General features: G+C 39.2%; 1 protein-coding gene across 4 annotated transcripts in view; it reads left to right on the top strand.

Moving 5' to 3' along the window:
* The window catches only part of LOC118418015 (apoptotic chromatin condensation inducer in the nucleus-like), a 38983-nt gene that overhangs the window by 8704 nt on the left and 10170 nt on the right, over nt 1-20109 (top strand). For 3 of the 4 annotated variants that reach the window (XM_035823808.1, XM_035823806.1, XM_035823807.1), the window contains exons 5-13: nt 149-312; nt 878-972; nt 1568-1646; nt 10602-11300; nt 13454-13584; nt 14753-14861; nt 16049-16194; nt 17143-17269; nt 19600-19651. In XM_035823808.1, the coding sequence (XP_035679701.1) occupies nt 149-312; nt 878-972; nt 1568-1646; nt 10602-11300; nt 13454-13584; nt 14753-14861; nt 16049-16194; nt 17143-17269; nt 19600-19651 (1602 nt within the window). The remainder of the gene's footprint in view (nt 1-148; nt 313-877; nt 973-1567; nt 1647-10601; nt 11301-13453; nt 13585-14752; nt 14862-16048; nt 16195-17142; nt 17270-19599; nt 19652-20109) is intronic. The other variant, XM_035823809.1, reaches the window with a different exon arrangement.

Consider the following 20109-nt stretch of genomic DNA (forward strand, 5'->3'; position numbering starts at 1 on the left):
GGGCTGACGGAGTCGGGCTGAAAAATTTGGGGTAAAGTCCCAATCTTTACTTTGGTGTTGGTTACGTAAAGTTTTGTCTTTTTTCCACAATGTCATTTACCAACATAGATGAACTTTCATGCTAAGACCTTTTCATATGTTTCCATAGGTACAGCCTCTACTGCAGCAGGCCGCCCTCCCCAAGGGGAACCAGCTATAGGGAAGAAGGTAGAAGAAGTAGCAGCCAAGGAGACAGAGGAGGAGGAGAGGACCAAACTGCCTCCACAGGTGGAAGAACAACCACCACCTGTGCTGCAGCCACACTCAGAACAGGTCAGCAAACAGAAAATTCTCTACTCTACGGCTCTAGGGCTGATAAAACAGTTGGACCTCTCTATGAGAAAGCATGTTAAAATACACTAAAACAGGTTTCAGAAAAGTACTAACCCCAATTTCAATCTTGAAAATTTTTCTCCACCAGACAGTCACCAGGGTCATCTTTGTAAACGCCTCAAACTCTGAGGAATCCCCGCTCTATCAGTCTATGAAAGAAACCTCACCATTGGCCCCAGTTTTCTCCTGATACCACCCATATGACCCAACAACTAAAATCATTCAAATCCACCTAAACTGCTAAACTGAGCAAAATTTGACCAAAATGGGAAAGCTTCTATAATGGTGCGGTCCAAAAAGTGGTCGGTTATTCTAATAACCGCCCACTTTTCAGGTTACTGCCTGATAACCCATAGGAAATGATTTCTTTATACACAAATTAACTAATTCATGGTACAATTAAAAATCATGTTTGACAACCATACACCATGTTGTATGTTGCATTCTCTAGTGATGATTTGTGAATATGATAGAATATTGAGATGTTTGTTGTGACTGTGACCAGGCCCCCCAGGTGGCACCGGTACCCTCCCCCCCTCGGCTGGAGCAGCAGAAGAGACAGGAACCCCCTCCGGAGGAACCCCCTACAAAACACCCCAGGTACCAGCTGCTGTTAGTGTTGTTTTTAGAATATGTGCAAGGATTTTGGCAGAAGTTATCATAGGAAGAGTCTTCATAATTAAATTGCTGGACACATGCCTGCTGCTAGCTCAGACAATGTAAACAACAGAGAAAACCTTACACATGTGTTGAAATTCATCAAAATGACAGTTTTCAGATCCCTGAAGACCCAGTAAGCTATCAGAAAACTGCTAGAGGTTAATCAAGACAAATTGCTGGGGGATTTTGTAACAAAAGTAGGCGGCTGAAAAATGTTAAGTAGGCGGAGAAAATCGCCGGCAGCCGGCTTGTTTTGACAAGGCTGGATATATATGTATAGACATAGATACACAGACATATATAGAGATAGATGGTTGCATAGATAGATATGTTAAATTATAGATACATAGATAGATTTATAGATAGATACATAGATTGATGCTACTTTATAAATAGATACATATATGGATGCAAAGATAGATACATTAGATAGATACATACCGGTAGATATGTAAATGCATAGATAGACATGTAGATAGATACATAGATGACTGATGTCTTTGTTGACTATTGTACTTCTTTTTCTTCTCCATAGGTTACAGAGATCCAAGCCAGAAGTTGAGAAAGAAGAAGACAAAGCCCCAGAACCAGAGCTGCCCCCCCAGCCACATAAGGTATAATATAACACACTGCCTTCTGATTCCAACATGCCAAAGACTACTCTTCTGTTAATAAGCAAACTGTGGCACCCCCGTTCTTCTGAAATGGAACAGTCCATTATGAAAATGTTGTGATTTCCAATGTTTTAGTTTGTAATCTGTTGGAGATTTGTGGCTGATTAACTATAATACGGTTTTGCTGGACATGCCATTTGTACTATATTCTGGTTTAATGTAAGTAGTAACACATTAAGTAACTTCAAGGCAATGCTGAGTCAAGTATAGGGATGACAATACTGTGCACTTTTGTGTGCGCCCAAATGTTGGGTCTGTGCACCTAGTCTTTAACTATGGATGCACAGCAGTGCAACTAGATATTTGTGGAGGGTTACGAAGGTAAAAGTACTATTGTACACTATTATACAGAATTTTCTTGACATTTTGAGTGTCAGAAAAAAACACTTAAGCAAGCCTTCTTATATTACTTGTGGTGGTCCTACGGGAATGCAAGTTTAACTTAGACTACAAGTTGGTTAAGAGGAATTAAAAGAAAGGAATACTGGTTAAGTATATATGTATAAAAGAAGATCTTGCCATTTGCATAAAAGATGTTCTATTCAAGTTTGGAATCTGGCTCTTCCAAATTAGTTTTAGTCTGTAGAATATAGCTTCTAGTCAAAGACCCCCAAAATATGAATATTTGAAAACAAGTGTTGCATAGTCCGTGTAACACAAGCTCTGCTGTCTGGGGCTGTAACTGGCCCCTCCCTCTAGGAGGCTGTTGTATGTTGGGCAGGCTGCTATAAGCGAGATTTAATCAGTCTAAGTGTTGCATAAATCCAAAACGGTAATGTATAAAACAAAATTTACAAAGTGGACTTCTTGGAGATGTATAAATAATGGGCTTCCAGCATGATTCAATTCATATTTATGTAATAAATCTGTAAGGTTAGGATAATTCTTTTAAATAAGAAATGAGATTGTTGTCTGTTAAACCTTTTATGCTCGCTGTGTTGGCTTTTAAATTTGAAATTTAAATGGTTGTCTCATATGCTATAATGTTGCATCACTAAATGTTGCTTAATGCTTTAGTTGTAGTACTAGGTATATTGTTAAAAAACGAGTCAAGTGCTGTGTTAAACCTAGTATGGCTACCAATTTGAAAGCAAAGTACTTCTTAGTAGGTTATGATTAGGGTTAGCTGTTGCTATATGTCAAAAAAGCTTGATGCTTTGTTGTTTTAATGATCCAAAGATTTTTGATAAAAGAAAGGTCTGAATCAAGCAGCTTGGGTAGTTCTAAGGACTAAGGAGGATCAGGAAAAATGTTGTGTTCCGGTCACAGCACTAAAGTTTGGGTCAGAAGGGGATGGGGTTTTGTGCGCGTGAAAAAGTTGCGCGTGAAAAGTTGCGCGTGAAAAATCTGCGCGTGACAATATGCAAATTAGCTGATTCCCAAGGGATTCAAAAAGTTTTTGCAGTTTTATACTTAAAAGCTCAAACAAGATGGCACAAAATGGAACTAGGTGTCATATTGTTGCATTATAGAGTACAAAATCTCGATCTGAGTGTTTTTCAAGTGATTTTTAAATGTTAAGTTTTCACGCGCAAAAAAGTTTGAAATTTACGCGTGAAACAATCTTCTTCAAAAAAGGTGAAAGGAAGCTTCTAGAATTGAGAAAAGCCTCAAATTGTTACATTTTACAATATAAAACCTCATATGAGTAATTTTTCCATGTATTTCTGTCAAATTTACGTGATTTTGAAATGTTAAAATATGCAAATTAACCTATTCCCAAGGGATCTAAAAATCAGGGGTTTTTCAAACCCAAAATTCAGGTAACAGATGGAAAATTACGTCATAGGATCAAATTTTTCTGCCTTAGAATTTCCTGCTGCACATTTTCTGACATTTTTCAGGAACTTTATTTTTTCACGCGCAAATTTTTCACGCGCACGCGCAAATTCTCCACGCGCAGAAAACCCGTTTCCGTCAGAAGTAGGGATTCTTTTTTTTCTTTTTCTCCTTAGATTTTGGCTGAAGAGATTATAAAAGAAAGAAATACAGTTTAACAATGTAAAACTGAATTGCATCATCAGGACACTGGTATTTTCAACATATTGTAGGGTCAGCAGGGTTTTGCTAGCTATACAGTTGGTCTGGTAACCGGAAGCACAACATTTTTCCCTAGGACTAAGTTCTAACCATAACTGTCTTCCAGTTCATGTAGATGTTCAAAGTTAATACTGGTACATAGAATTTGTACTTAATCCAGTGCTACATGTAAATCTCTGAATACTAAGGCATTTCTTAAACTTGATTTTTCAGTATTTCATCCTAAAAGGACTCAAGCCATAATTAATTTCATTTACTTTGACAATGTTCTTTGAAGTCATATTATATATCTTCTGGCCTTCTACCAACATAGATGAACTTTCAAGTTATACTTCATATTGAAGACCATGTAGTTGCCTAGATTTAAAAGAGTGAAGGAATCTTTGCCATCTATGTCTTCCTGACTAGGTTGATGTTACAACAAGGTCAAAAGCCATTTATTGCAACAGGGCTCGAAATACTTGTTTCTGCATACCTGCACTGGTGCAGGTAACATTGAAAATTACCTGCACCAGACAAATTTTACCTGCACCACTCTGAATTTACCTGCACCACTCTGAAGTATGGATCATACTAAAATTTGCTAAAGGAACCATTGCTTTTTTTTTCTTTTTATACTTTATAGGTGATAACAGTCATAATAACATTTCACCTACATCATACTTAGAGCATTTATGTATAAAAACCCTGTACATGGACCAGTGCAGGTTAGTGCAGGTAAAATTGGAGCTGTGCAGGTATTTATGATGTCACTGGTGTAGGTTAAGTGTAGGCTAAGACATCATAAATACCTGCACATGGTATTTCGAGCCCTGTGCAAGCATATCAATGCATTACTGTGAAAATGAATTTCCAGTTCAAGACTCTTTGCGTTTAGAAGGTTGTTGAGTGGTACAATCAAACCTGTATAAGTGACCACCTCTACACAAAGACCACCTGACCTGGACAATGTGACCACTTTTGGGCAATGCTTTAGATTAATTTGACATAAGCATTAAGAATCTTGTCTATAGTAACCACCTGTCCATATAGACAGGTTCTTATGGTTTTCTTGGGCAGTTTTGACTGTATGAAGTAACGGTAAGAAACATAGATGAAGGCTAGTCAGCAGGGCTTTAGCCAGCTCGAATTTTTTTTCCGTCAGCCAATTCCAGTCATCGTGAAAACCGCGAAAACTTATTTTCCCATGACACTACAAAGTAGTAAATGTTGCCATTGAGACCTTGAAAAACTGGTTTTTAATGAGATTATCGTATGCAAAAGAGCGCCGACACACATTGTCAACAATCATAACAATAGTAAAACAAACAGTGCGTGGCTTTTACGGCCGTGGACGGCGTCCCCAACTCGCCTGTAGCTTCCACCAAGGATTTTTGTCCATTAAGGTTGACAGATTGCTTTTAAAATTTTTCCGTCAGACACAGCGAATTTCCGTCAATTGACGGAAAAACGAACGCTGGCTAGAGCCCTGCTAGTCAACTAGGTAACAATATTCCAAATAGCAGTTACTTAATTATATGATCATGGTTTTGGACACAGAAGTTTCAGATACCAAAGGGAGCTAAAAAATAGAAAAATGCTAACACTTAAGTTCCAACACTGAATTAAAGTATAGGGACTTACCCCTCTAAATTTTCGGTCAATCTTCATCGACCTTATTGACAAGATGACCCTTCTAAATGAAGTTCTATCTCCAGCAGTGACATCAGTAATTCAGTGTTGGAAGTAAAGTGTTAGTATTTTTCTATAATGTACTCTACCAACACAGATGAAATTTCATGCCAACCAAAAGCAGCTGATTAACTCATTCACATTTACAGTCTACCTTGTCTTGACTATGACTTACTTTTATTTCTTATAATTGGACTATCAAAAATTTGTCTTTGTGCCCTTTGCAAATTCATAGTTTAGGTATAAAACCTTCTCTGCCTTGTCACTGACTAAATTGGAAAGATAATGGGTGCTACATAATAAGTCTGACCGTCTCCAGGGTTCGAAATACACATACTTAACTTGCAATTTGCATGTAATTTTTGAGATTTGTACATGTATGTAAAAATATTCTGAACTTGCAATCTTGCATGTTGAAAATACCTGGCCTATAGTAAAAAATACTGAGGCCACGGTGCCTTTGTTTGACTGCCTGGGATCATCAGTAGGTGTTATGAATAATCAAATTTGGCTTTACTGCAAACTCGCATGCTGTTTATGTGGATATCTGTCCAAAATTGCAAGTACTGTCTATATTTTCATGCGCCGATTGCTGTCCGTCAAATGTGACAGAATGGGGAAAATTCTTATCCATCCTGAGCAGCAAAATTCCACCAATGGACGGAATGATGGATGCTGGCTAGATCATTGCAGTATAGACTAGTTGTATTTTGCATGTAAATTTTTCAAATTGCACATAAAATTTTTGCCAACTTGCAATTTTGCATGTAGCAAAAAAGTATTTCGATCCCTGGTCTCTAAAGCTTGAGTAACCAGTTGCTTGAGTAACTGCTATTTGGTGTAACAATAAGAAAGTTAGACTCAAAGGCACTCTGTTCTCTCTGCTTGGACATGTGTAAGTCATGTACCAGTCACCACACTTTCCAAAATACTGTTCTGTTACTGATACCTTACTATACAGAGAAACTTCTGTTCACTGTGCACTGACAACAGCAACTTTGTAAAGAAGTGGAAAGAACAATAAAGGCATTGAGAATGTGAAAAGCGTCTGTTTTTTTCATTCTGAATGCTTTTGTGTGCATGTGGAGAGTGCAGAGGCAAGCCTTCATGTAAATTTTAATTTGTAACATATACTTGCAACATAGCATTCCATCTTCCAAGATGCTTTACAAAATTTTAGCTAAGAAAGTGAAAAATCATGTTTTCTTAAATCATTATACCATTAAATTATGGGACAGACATGAAAATTGCTCCAGTTGTAGGTAATGATAACAGAGTTTAGTAATATTTATCTCGCATATGTAACAGATAATTTCAGGCAATAATTTTTATTTTTAACTATCTGGAAATAGACAATCCAGTAAGGCCATGCTGATTTGATAATATCCTCTGGGAACCCCAAAGTAGTTACAAGCGAATGAAAAAACAAAAACATTTTGGGCCACAAAAAAATTGCCTTCAGTATGAAATCAAAGTGATCAGGAAGGTTGAACAAAATGACTAAACACGAGTATGGTATTTAGAAGAATTATTTTGTTCTTTCACATCTTCTTTGACGTTGGAAAGGACTGTCTGTGATTATCAGTTTCAGATTCTGTTTCCTGATTTTTGTTGTTCTAAGTTGCGGCAAATATTTGCTCATCTTGCAGCTACTTTGTACAATTTGCAGTATGGTCAAAAAGCATATTTTTGAAATGAACAAAAATTTATGTGCGGATGATTGTCATCACTATAAGGAGAGAACCAAAACTTGTGAACACATACAATAGAAAACTGTTGTGCATCGATCCAAGGCCCATGATTCTATCTCTATAAGTATAGCCATATGGCATGAGTGTGTAACACCTTGCCAATGATAACATGGTCTTCATGACACGGTGTCACACGAGACCCAACAAAAGGAAAGCTAGCTCCACCTGTATGCATCACTCAATTGTAAGTTTATATCATTTTTGATTCCAGTAATTTCACTTTACCTTTGAAATAATTCATAGTTATTGTATCTATTCTCATTTTTTTTTTTCTGGAAATTTTCCATATGTATATTCTTGGTAGTTTTTATCACCTTGCCCTTTTGGTTCGTGACAGCATTTGTATGCATACAGTCTAACTTGAATGATATAGCATTAGTTCAAAGGCTGACATACAGCAGATACCATTTGACTATTCCTCCCCTCCACCTTTTTAGGTATTTACTGATAAATATCATTATTGACTATTCGTGCCAACATCCTATATCAAGATTTACACAACAGCAAATAAAAAAATGCAACAATTTTTAAAACCTCAATAAATGCTTGATTTGAGTTATAACATAATTTTTGACATTAAGATGATAGTATTTTTGTGGTTATGATTATAGGCTAAATGTCAGTCATATTGAGTTACTGGTGGATGGAGAGATACATGTACCAGCATGTCGAAAGGTCAGGGGTCATAGTCCTAGGATTTCGAACACAACAGCAGGTATATACAGTAATATATAATCTTTAATGCAGTGGACAACTTCTGTGTGGGGTCAGATCTTACCAGCCATTTCAGATGAAATAGAGGGTAAGTATGTACGAAGAATAAGGGTCAGTTGAAATAATTAATGTTTTAAGTATATAGATTTTAGTAGTATGAAATTAGCTATGTTATTGATTCATACAGCTACATGTACATGATTCATAATGTTATTATTAGTACATATAGTATACATATAGACTTCAAATTTGGTTTTGTTTTTGATGCTGAATTTCCAAAAATCTAGGAGGCCAATGTGCTCTAAAAGGATTTTAAAAATAGCACAAATCATTAAGTCATAACAACATGTTATTGTATACAGTATAGTATTTGTAACTTGATCTCAGTCGGATATATAGACCTGCATTTAAGAGTAAAACATCATGTGAACGCGAGTATAGAAACATAGTCATACATTCTTCATGGGAAATACCTAATGGTAAAATCCACTGGTATAAGCATAACAACATGTTATTGTATACAGTATAGTATTTGTAACTTGATCTCAGTCGGATATATAGACCTGCATTTAAGAGTAAAACATCATGTGAACGCGAGTATAGAAACATAGTCATACATTCTTCATGGGAAATACCTAATGGTAAAATCCACTGGTATAAGCATGCCATGTCTGGGACATTTTTGATAGTCCAATGGTAATTGATATGCTAGACATGAAACACGTTGGCGTGCACAGACATCCCAGTCCTACCATGGGTAACGGGATGTATCAGCTTTATCCTATCTCCTACTTTTTCATAATTGTTTAGGCCTTTGAAACTGAATATATCATGGCGTAGATCTATAGGAAGTGTAGATACATCAGTGAGTCATTAACTTAATGTTGTACTTCTTCACATGGGAAAATAACCATAAAGGTACAGTTTGTTAGACAAACATACATATACTGGGTGCTAAAGAATAGCTCTTCATATTCTAAAACATAGGAATTATGGTAACATTGACAAGGCATAAAGTATCCTTATAGAGCATATCAGAAAATTCTTTACAGCGGAACGTGATGGAAGTAGTGTCTAAACAAATAGTTGACCTTTGAACTCCTACACTACAAGTACAACTCACTGTACAGCCAAACAGCCTTCTTCTAGAACATTCCAAACACCCCAAACAAAAGGCTAAAAGTCTGGTTTTCCGACACAAACATGAACAAAGGAAACAACCATTACCTGAAACGTAAAGCTCCAAAATACCAATATTTCCAAAGAACAAGACTGAAAAAAACTTTTTTTCCACTTTGTTTTAAAAAAGGCCAGCTGAGTTGCAATATTGGATTTAGCGACCTTTGCCCTAATAGCATGGCTAGGTGGCTACATTGGATAACAAGTTCTCAGGGGTATTTTGATTTCTGGGAGATTACAAAATATTGGGTATACAGGTAGTCACCCAGTGATTGGGAACATAGCACTATCTGGACTTGAAGGGCAAGTCAGGTACAAGTATCACAAAGGCAAACAACTGATTTTTCCTCAAGTCTTCTGATCTAGTGATAGCATAATGATATATTCATAAATATTATTGTGGTATATTGACATATACATTTATTGTTGCTACAATGTTTTGAATATGCTACATGTATATGTATCAGGATATTGTCATTAACTGGTGGCCAGTGGTTTGTTGGCAAACGTGCCAAGTGCCCTCATGTCTCCATTTTGACTCACACAGTCACATGGAACTCATCAGTATGTTAAGGTGGGTTCGCACATGCGTATATATTCAAGTCCGTTTGAGGTGCTTATAACGCTCTTAGTCTCTACCAGGCTCCACAGGTCGCGGGAAAAATAGTAGAAGTTGGATAAATATAGATATATAACATGCCAGATGAGTTAGCTGACCGAGAAGTATGGTTAGCGACCCAGCTAACTTCGCTGACATGTTACCTGTTTACGTTTGTCCAATTTCTATCATTTTTCCAACGACCTGTGAGGCCTGGTGGAGGCAAATACTCCCATGCGTGCCTCATACGGACTTAGAATCGTTAGATATATATGCAGGTGTGACCCCACCTTTAAACTTCAATTTGAAGGCTGCGCCAAGCAATGGTGTGTATTATAGTACACTAAGCTAGCAGTGATGACAAATGGTAAAGATATTTACAGAATGGGACAACAAATAAGCATCTTATTCAAGTTGGTCTTTTGGTGTCTGTCATTTTCCTTAGGGCAATTTTGACTGGGTTCTAGTTCACACTGCAGCTGTGAGGATACTAACACTAACAGATGTGTACCACTATAGGTTTATGTGTGTAAATACTTAATGTTTGGGACTACATCAGTTATTAGCGACACCTGTAGTTGCAGTGCAAAATACATGTAGGACCAGTCAGAAATTCCCTGAGGAAGGTGACAGATGGTCACTGAAACAATTGAAGGAAGCACTGAGTTGTGTGGAATGAACTTAAGATGCAATGTAACTTTACGAAATTACAGTACATGTAATGTGTTTTTTTAATGCATTTTTTTTTATGAGCCATATATTCTGTTACTGATTTAATATTTTGTAAAGTCATTGCCAATGCAGATCTACTTAGACTTGAACCCGGCAGGTTTTGATTCTTCTTGAACGGATGTTATCTGCCTTCTTCCTTTCTTCTTTTTCTCTTTCCTTGAAATGTAGTTGACTTGTAGTGAGAGTGTATGGTTACCTTGTTTGTTGCAGGAAAAAGCAGAGGTTGCCGAGGTAGAACCCCTCCCTCAAACTGTCTCCCAACAGCAGGAAATACCCCCTGAGGAGACTCCCCCAGAAGCAGTAGCCGAGCCCCCTCAGCCCTTGCCAGGACCCCCCTCGGAACCCCAGGAGGTAGTGGTCGATCCTCCGCAACAAGAAGAGCCTAACCCTCCAGAAGAAGTTGAGGTTGACCCCCCTAAAGAGGTCAAAGTTGACCCTCCAGAAGTAATAGAAGTTGATCCTCCAGAAGAAGTCAAAGTTGACCCTCCAGAAGAAGTCAAAGTTGACCCTCCAGAAGAAATAGAGGTTGACCCTCCAGAAGAAGTTAAAGTTGACCCTCCAGAAGAGGTCAAAGTTGACCCTCCAGAAGAGGTCAAGGTTGACATCTCACAGGAGATACCAGTTGACCCCCCAGAAGAGCCTCCTGAGTTGAGCTACAGTCCAGAAGAGCCCACAGCTGAAGAGGTTGAGCCTGACCAACCAGAAGGCACAGAAGCTAAACAGGTTATCGGTAGCCAATCAGAAAAGCAAGAGGAAGAAGAGGAGTCTGTTGAACAGCAGAAACAGCCTCCAGAAGAGAAACGGCAAGAAGAGGCTGCTGATCCAATGATCGAGGACCCTCCCTCTGGAAAAGAGTCAGAGAGAGAGGACGAGACCAAAGTGCAGCCTGAACCAGAAGCTTCCCCACAGGTAGTCTTACCTTGTACCTGCATGTGCAATAACAATATCTTACCTCGTTCCTGCTTGTGCAATATTCAGTGCCTTACCTTATTCTTGCATGTGCAACATCGGTGTCTTACCTTATTCCTGCATGTGCAATATCAGTGCCTTACCATACAATGATATATATATATATACAATTGTTTGTGAATGCATCTATTCAAGTGCAATGAATGAGCATGTACAGCATGTATTGTTTCTCTTTTGCAGATACTTTGTTATTGTCTGTTGAGACGTATTTGCACTTCAATGCTATGCCTTCCAATTGCATGAAATTTCTGATGCGCATGTCCTTGTCATTGAAAATCATGAACAATATCCTTTTCACAGGAGGAATTAATAACTTTTTCAGTTTTCTGTTCTTTCAATTGTCAAGTTTTAACCAATGACATTTCACCATCCATTGTATGTATAGGTTCCATCTTTGCATATTTTTCTTTCCGACTTACCAGTGATAATGTTCTGGTCATGATTCAGTTTGCATGCTTGTAATTGTTCCAATTTGCATGGAAATCTTAACCCTCGTCCTCCGACCTAAGCCAGCATTGTTTCAGTTTTGACTTTTGTGATCAGACATGTTTGCAGCTTACCCCATACTATCTGTTGTACGTCTTTGTTTACTTCATATCTATAACTTGCATTCAACTAAATGCTGCAATGTGCAAAAAAGCTACAATCAAGGATTGTTTGTAACACTCCCTCCATCTACTGTCTAACACTCTGTGTTGTCCACATTTCATTATCATATAATACTTTCTTACTGTTAATAACTTCCTGTGCATTAAATCTAAATCAATTCACACTACACAAGCTCACTCACACTACAGTCACTATCCACATTCTAACACTTAATCAATTCTACAAAAAAGCTACAAAAAAACTCCATGTAATTATCATGGTTTCTCTGTAATGCCATGTACATTCTAACACTATGTCTAATAGATGTTTTATGTTACTCCAATTCGTAACGATAATGTTCTGTGCATTCAGCCTACATCAGTTGGCGTGTCACAGCACATACTATCAAGTAGCGTTGTAATGACTCTGACATATTGCCATTTGAAGGTCACATGCTTAACCTTAAATGCCCTCTGAGCTTTTAGCTTGTGTCCGCCCAATCTACAGTAAACATGTTGTGTCTCGTTTTGGTTGTTGCTGAAAAAATATACAGGCAGCCACCTAATCCAATGTACTATAAATGCATTTAAGTTCGCGGGGATTTAATTTTGCGGTAGCGGGAAAAAGGACCTTTTGCGGTGGTTTTAACTTTGCGGTAGCACCATGCACTATAGTCTATAGTCTCTTACTGCTATGGAAAAATGTCTGCGGTGGTTTTGAGTTCGCTGTAAATCCGCCACTGCGAAAACCGCGAACATTAAACCACCGCGAAGGTTTCTGCATTTACAGTAGTTCATCTAACAGCTGAACTAGAATCAATAGCTTGCTGATTTGCATGTACAGCTGGGCTTGATTTTGTGTCACAGCTGTCACACAATGCCAAGAACCTAATTGTCTGGTACCAGCTCTCCGCATGAATATTTAATATCTATTCTTTTCATCCACGTGTTTGTTGGCGCATTTCCTCCTGTTTACAAAGCAGTTGTTGGTGAAGCTAGTAACCGGTTTCCCTTGTTATTTTCTTTGCTCTCTATTTGGTAAGGTTATTTTGGGGATGGAAATGGGTCTTTGGGTCACTGCACTCATGTTATTCTTAGAAGTGTTAACTGTATTTGTTTGAACTATAACAGGCAAGGGTAGTCAAAAGGCTTTTGGTAATGTTTGATATGTTTTTAAGTCTTAACACATGTTTATAGTCTTTGCATGTACTGTATAGTGTTTTAATTTGGTGCGTCTAAATGCCAACTTTGAAGACAAGAAAATTGCCTAGCCCAATTTTAGCTCAACACACAATTTTGTCAGACTGACTATTCAAATTTGTACTGGTAGTGGGGGAGAGGGGTATTTTAACAAAATTGACAACAAAAGTCGGCCAAAATCAACAGCGACCAGATCATTACATTTTACAGTACCTTACACATTGTAGGCATATGCCAAGCTGGAATCTTTGACAAAAATAACACTTCAAAACATACATGCAAATTCTTTTTCTTGTTCTTCTTCAGAAGTCCAAAGACATGAAGGACACAACGGCAACGAGTGACGACCCGCCACCCCGTAAGGCTAAGAAGGCGCTAGCGGCAAAGAACAGCCGACGCAGGAAGGATAGCTCGAGTAGTCAGTCCAGCTCCTCAAGGTGAAGCATTGTAGTATTGTAACTTTGTAGTATTGTAACTTTGTAGTATTGTAACTTTGTAAAGTTTGTAGTATTGTAACTTTGTAGTATTGTAACTTTGTAGTATTGTAACTTTGTAGTATTGTTACTTGTAGTATTGTAACTTTGTAGTATTGTAACTTTGTAGTATTGTAACTTTGTAGTATTGTAACTTTGTAGTATTGTAACTTTGTAGTATTGTAACTTTGTAGTATTGTAACTTTGTAGTATTGTAACTTTGTAGTATTGTTACTTGTAGTATTGTAACTTTGTAGTATTGTAACTTTGTAGTATTGTAACTTTGTAGTATTGTAACTTTGTAAAGTTTGTAGTATTGTAACTTTGTAGTATTGTAACTTTGTAGTATTGTAACTTTGTAGTATTGTTACTTGTAGTATTGTAACTTTGTAGTATTGTAACTTTGTAGTATTGTAACTTTGTAGTATTGTAACTTTGTAGTATTGTAACTTCGTAGTATTGTAACTTTGTAGTATTGTAGTTTGTAGTATTGTAACTTTGTAGTATTGTAGTTTGTAGTATCGTAACTTTGTAGTTCACCTTGTAGAGTACAGCAAGTAGGTACCTATCTAAGTAATGAGGCTGTTGTAACGTGCTCAAGGCACCTCCTCAAACATGGGACCCCCATATTACGCCCTTTCCGAAAGATGAATACAGTTCCAACCTTCCCTAGATTCAAAGCAGAGATTCCCAGTTACAAACTACATGTAATTGGAACCAGAAGCTCAACTGTAAGGCTGCTACCAGTTGAGCTACAGGGACATCCCTGATTATTATGCATGACATTTCTCACATCACCTCACGTCACCGGTCCCATAGCCTCACTGGCCGTAGGGGCAGCACTTCCATCAACATTCCACCTTTGTCTGTCCTAAGCCAAGGTTGCCAGTTGCCATTAAGCATGCAGAAAGTATTTTTTTTGCTTCTGCTGAAACTTTGGCTGCTGATTTGAATTTTTGATACAGATTCTCAGCACCAAATGTAAAAAAAATTCCATCAATCTATGATTATGAAAATATTCAAGCTTGACTTAAGATAGTATGTCCCTTTGGTCCAATATGAACATTGAAAACCCAGGATGTTTTTGGAAATAAAATTGACTTTCTGTACATTCTCATTTTCCATGATCCAGCTCCCAGTCCAGATCTCGATCCAGATCTAACTCCAGCTCCAGCAGTAGTTCCTCAGAAGAGGAGGAGAGACGGCCCCCCAGGAAGTCTGCTGTGTCAGCTGTCGCCAAGGTAGGCTGTGTTTACTTTTCCCTTTTAATGCATAGTCTAAGGCCCAATCTAGACACAGTTTTTCCCGATATCGGCAAGCCTACAGCCTCTCGCCGACAGCTTTTTTTCAGTGTCTAGATGGAACTGCAATATCGCCATAAAGATGTCGGCAGAATTTCTCCCCATAGGTCCGGACCATTCGCCCGATAGCTTAGCAGGGGTCCCCGATAGCTTAGCAGGGGTCCCAGACAGCTTCCGAGGGCTTGTAGATGTGTCCGGACTTCGGGAGGGCTCATTAGCATATAACGCGGGCTCATTAGGCTATATAGCTATTTATAACTGCAAGTGCCACGGGTGTCCCGCCCCCAATGTTCCAGATCCCTCCCGACATTTCCACAGATATCGGTAAAAACTGTGTATAGATTGGGCCTAACTTGCTTAACAGCCCTTCCTCTGGACCAAGAAGCTATGAGTTCAAATCCCAGCTGTTGTTGCTCACCCGACATGCACGCTTCTTGAAAGCCTTACAGTCCCAAGGTTCACGGTTGATTGTGATGGTTCACGGTTCATTGTGCTTGTGGAAAAGAGGTAAGGGAATTTCCCTGGTACAACAAACCTGTAAATACTATACATATCATCTGTCTTCTCTGTCACAACCAGTGGAAGAGAAGCTCTTCAGTGAGCTACATCATTCTTGTTGACATCGGTTCAGTCTATTTAGAAAAGTTTTCCGGAGTTAGACGCTCAGTCCGAAATTATTGTGCTGCATGATTTTAGACATGCAATTGAGATGTAGCAGGCTACATTCAAGCAGGGCTCTAGCTAGCGTCCGTTTTTCCGTCAATTGACGGAAATTTGCTGCGTGTGACAGAAAATTTTAAAACTAGTCCGTCAACCTTGACGGACAGAAATCCTTGGTGGAAGCTACAGGCGGCTTGGGGACGTCGTCCACGGCTGTAAAAGCCACACACTGTTTGTTTTGCTATTGTTATGATTGTTGACAATGTGTGTCGGTGCCCTTTCGCATACGATAATCTCATTAAAACCCGTTTTTCAAGGTCTCAGTTCAGTCTCTCTAACTCCTGGAATAGTATTTTCGCGACAATGGGAATTGACTGGCGGAAAAAAAATTCGAGCTGGCTAGAGCCCTGCATTCAAGCATGGGGAGCTTCTCTTTTTTGACCGTTATTCTCTGTACCGCCCTGTAGAAGCCGGAGCCTGTGAAGAAGGCCAACAAGAAGCCGGTCCAGGAGAGCCCGAAGAGCGAGCGCGAGGACGGGAAGGACGAGAGCTACCACACCGCGCCAGAGATCTCCTTCACTGAGGAGAAGATAGATGTACAACAAGAGGAAACGTATGAATGAAGCTTCACTTCTCATTTATACTGTAACCTTATTGCAATTTAGCCTGTGTACCATACGGGCAGTAGTTCGCTCCTATGTTCGCTTCTGCTACCCGTCTGGGGAACTATATATTCGAATCTTAAAGTGGTGACGTCAGTTAATGAGCGAATCAAGGAATGGGTTTTAGAGCGTTCGTTTGATGACAACAGGCTCTCCCACAAGTGAACGGAGGACGTTTCGGGTGTATAAGTTTCTGTTCGAATGAGCGCTTGAACCTGTTCCTTAATTCGCTCATGTGTAAGGGACCAATTGGCGCCCTCGTTAAAAATTTGGACAATTGCAGACGTTAGAGATGTCAAGGTTTCCAGACAAAATGACAGAGAAGTGACCATTTATTGTGTACAATAAACGTCAGAGCAAGAAGCAACTATATTTAGTGTATAATAATCGTCAGAGCAAATTACTATCCGGATGGTACCCAGGCTAATTTTAGTTTGGAGAACTAAGATTTTGTGGCACAGTGAAAATCAGTGGGACCGCAATCGGCAGCACGTTTGACTCAGGTCCAGAAGGTTCTGAGTTCGAACCCCGCCGTGTCACCAATCTTGTGCCCTTGGGAAAGGCACTTTACACGACTTTCCTATTTAGGCTGCAAAAGTCTTCAGCAAATTGAAGTTGGTAGCCTCAAAACGAAAGAAAGAAAAAAATCAAGGATATCTTTGAAGTTTGGGTTTGCATTTGGGACGCTAGTATTGGAGTAACAACATTGAAATCTAAAACAGCATTTGTGGTGGAAGAGAAAATTGCAAACTTAAAACGATGCAAAAATTTCATAATTGACATTGTATGGCTTCTGTTAAACCATTCTTTAAAAAATTATCATTCAGGAGTAGTTTTGGGATAGCATAACAAGAGTTTGCATTTTCTTACTAAAAATTTATGTTTGTTGCTCACCATAGTAAGGAGGAACCGAAAAAGCCTGCCGACACCGAAGTTGCCATGGAAACAGAAGAGGCCCCGCCCGAGCCCGCGGGAAACAAAGAGGAAGCAGACAAAGAGACAGGTGGAGGTGACAACAACGTTGAGGTAAGTTACCAAACTGTGGGGCATGGCAACAATAAAACTACTGGAGAGGGAAGGAGCAAGGAATGTAATCTGCAGGCATAAATCATAGGGTTAACTGAATGATAGGTGGGCTGACAAAAATTGTACTTGTTGTAAGTAATGACACGTTTTATTTGTAATTTGTAATACTGCATCAACTATGAGGGGTTATTGCTGTACTGTTGGTAGGCAAAATTTCGTCTGTATTATTGGGAGAAATTTTGACAATTTTCCTTCATGATGTAGAAACCAAAACCTTTCCATTAAAAATATACTGTTTTGAAATGCATTGACATGTGAAATCTTTGCATAGATTCGAAAGCAGATTATGTTGAAATTGTTTTTGAAATGTTGTGAACTGCAGTTTGTTTTGATTGAATTAAAGGAAAAAGCAGCAGGGTCGGGTATTTGTGGGTCAGCTAGAAATGCTAGGTCTCCTTCCCTCACAAGTGTGTTAATGTTACCATTGGTGTTTGTACCAAAGTCAGAGTGGATGGGTCTAGTCGACAAACGCGTCGCTCCTGAAATTTGGCGAGGGGAGCTGCCGGCCCGTCCCCCGCCTTTGCCTCCCCGGACACCCTGCGGGTAAAACAGCAGTGCCACGCTGTGTGCTGATTGGCTGGTGAGATGCGGCGGAGGTTTTCGAGAAGCGGCGAGCGCTACGCTCGGCTGCCAACGTGCTGTGAGGAGACCAGCTGGTCTCTGCAGCAATGGCTGATTGCCATATGGAGAGAAGAAAGAATATTCCGTTGACACAAACTTTGTCTCTGATACCGACAATATATCACTGTGACAAAGAAGAAGACCGAAGGATCAGCGAGAACTGTCAAAGATGAACTCCAAGAGCTGAAACAGTTGTCAGACGATGGAACTTGCAATTAATACTGTACATCACAAATGCAGGACTTAACCGCAGTTCCATTCTGTCAACCAGACGTCGACTTTCCGATCGTGTCAAGTAGCGGATTATGCAATGTCTGATTGACTTTTGAAACAATGCGAGGACCAATGCAGATTTGTTTGCCACACAACGTAACAGCTGGACTTCTTTTGGCTTCACTAATTTCCACCTGTGTGATTAGTGCAGTGAAGAGGATACCCTGTGGCAAAAGGACAATCTGACTCGATCAACTGGCCGATTCCACACCGGCCGCTGTTGCTACAAACTGTTGTCATGGACTCAATACAATGACCAGACAGGAAAAAAAACATGGTCTGTGTGGAATATGCATTACCCTGCTGCAAGGATAAAACATGCCACCACTTATTTGATTGGACTTACACACGTTTGCTGCACCGGTGACGCTATAACAAAACTGGTGCAGTGAAGAGGAGCGCCGTGGTGGCATGGCGGCAGCAGGGACGGACTTTGGTATGACGTGGCACTGGCGTAGAGCGAGGCACCGCGACCCCTGACCCTTTGTAGCGAATGTTCCCCCGCAGTGGCAGTGTGTCGGATCCCAGGCTGCTGATTGGCCCACCTTATTTCGGCCTGTTTGGGTTTTCTGAAGCTGTAGTATCATGCGACGTCAGGCAGGGGGCGTCACTGAGGTTTGGATGGATGCATCAAACATGACCTGCTATTTATATCTCCATTTTTTTGTTGTTGATCTCCTTTTTTTTGTTTTTCGTTTTGCTAACATAATTATTTTTGTTTGAGGCAGGGTTGCAGTGAATCAGTTTGTGGTGAAATGTTCAAAACAAATGATTAAAAGCCAAATCATGGATTAGACTAAGTCCCTTACCAAAAGGAGATAAACTGCATGATTTGTTGTAAATGCTACAAACAAATTGGGGGGAAAAAATCACAATTCTAGAAAGGCAGGTCAAAACAAAAGTACTATGAAGTTGTTAGAGCGATTTTAATTCAGCTAGCTAGAAGCACTTGTCACCAGAATTAGCACAGATGTAAAATGGATTGAAGACTAGATTTTGAACCAATTTATAAACCTTAACACATCCATTCACACAAAGGTTTGAAGCAGGCTTTTCTGGAGATATTAAAGGACGTGTGGAATATTACATGATCCCAGTGTGAGTAGACCAACGAAATCTGTCCAGATATACAGCTTGTACTGTTCAGTACAACTTACTACTACAAGCATGTTATGCCTTGAGGAGCTTTACAAGGTGCAATACATACAAATAAACGAAACCATTTTTACAACCATCCTTGCATATCTCCAGAAAAATCTTTTTCATTTCCTCAGTTATAATTTCATTTATGATAAGAAATATAACCCCTGTTTAAGAATGATTAGTTTTAAATTTACCGTTTCCACCCGTAATGCTTGTTGTTGTTTTTTCTACAGAAACCGGAGATTCAGCCCGTGGTGTTCAAGAGCAGGAAGATATCCATTGCCTGTGAGATGACCTTGTTATGTGTTACTGTTTTTCTTCAAATTTTTTGGGGTGGTGTTATGTTCGAAGTTGAAGCAGTCACCGCAAACATTGCTGTTTATATTACTGGACTGTGTGTGGCTGTAGCACTATCACAAACTGAAAATGTCTCGAGCTCAAAGATTATGGAGTGTTCCATTGTAAAAACACAAAGGGGGTGGTTACGAACACTTGTGACCTTTCTTAAATCTTTCCATGAAGAAAAATTATTCTGTTAAGCACCAATTTGAAGACATATTTGCAGAAGTAAATATACGATTTTCTTCTAGTAATACTGTAATTCCTGATTTTTTCAATGTACTGTTATGTTCACGGTTTTCACGGTGATGACTGTAACGTGAACTTATCATTACGGATAGAAAATAATTCACAGACTTTTTTCATGCGCACTTGCCTCAACAGTGAACATTTAGTTCCGAGAA

Source organism: Branchiostoma floridae, chromosome 6 (genome assembly GCF_000003815.2).
Source record: "Branchiostoma floridae strain S238N-H82 chromosome 6, Bfl_VNyyK, whole genome shotgun sequence".
Lineage (NCBI taxonomy): Eukaryota > Metazoa > Chordata > Leptocardii > Amphioxiformes > Branchiostomatidae > Branchiostoma > Branchiostoma floridae.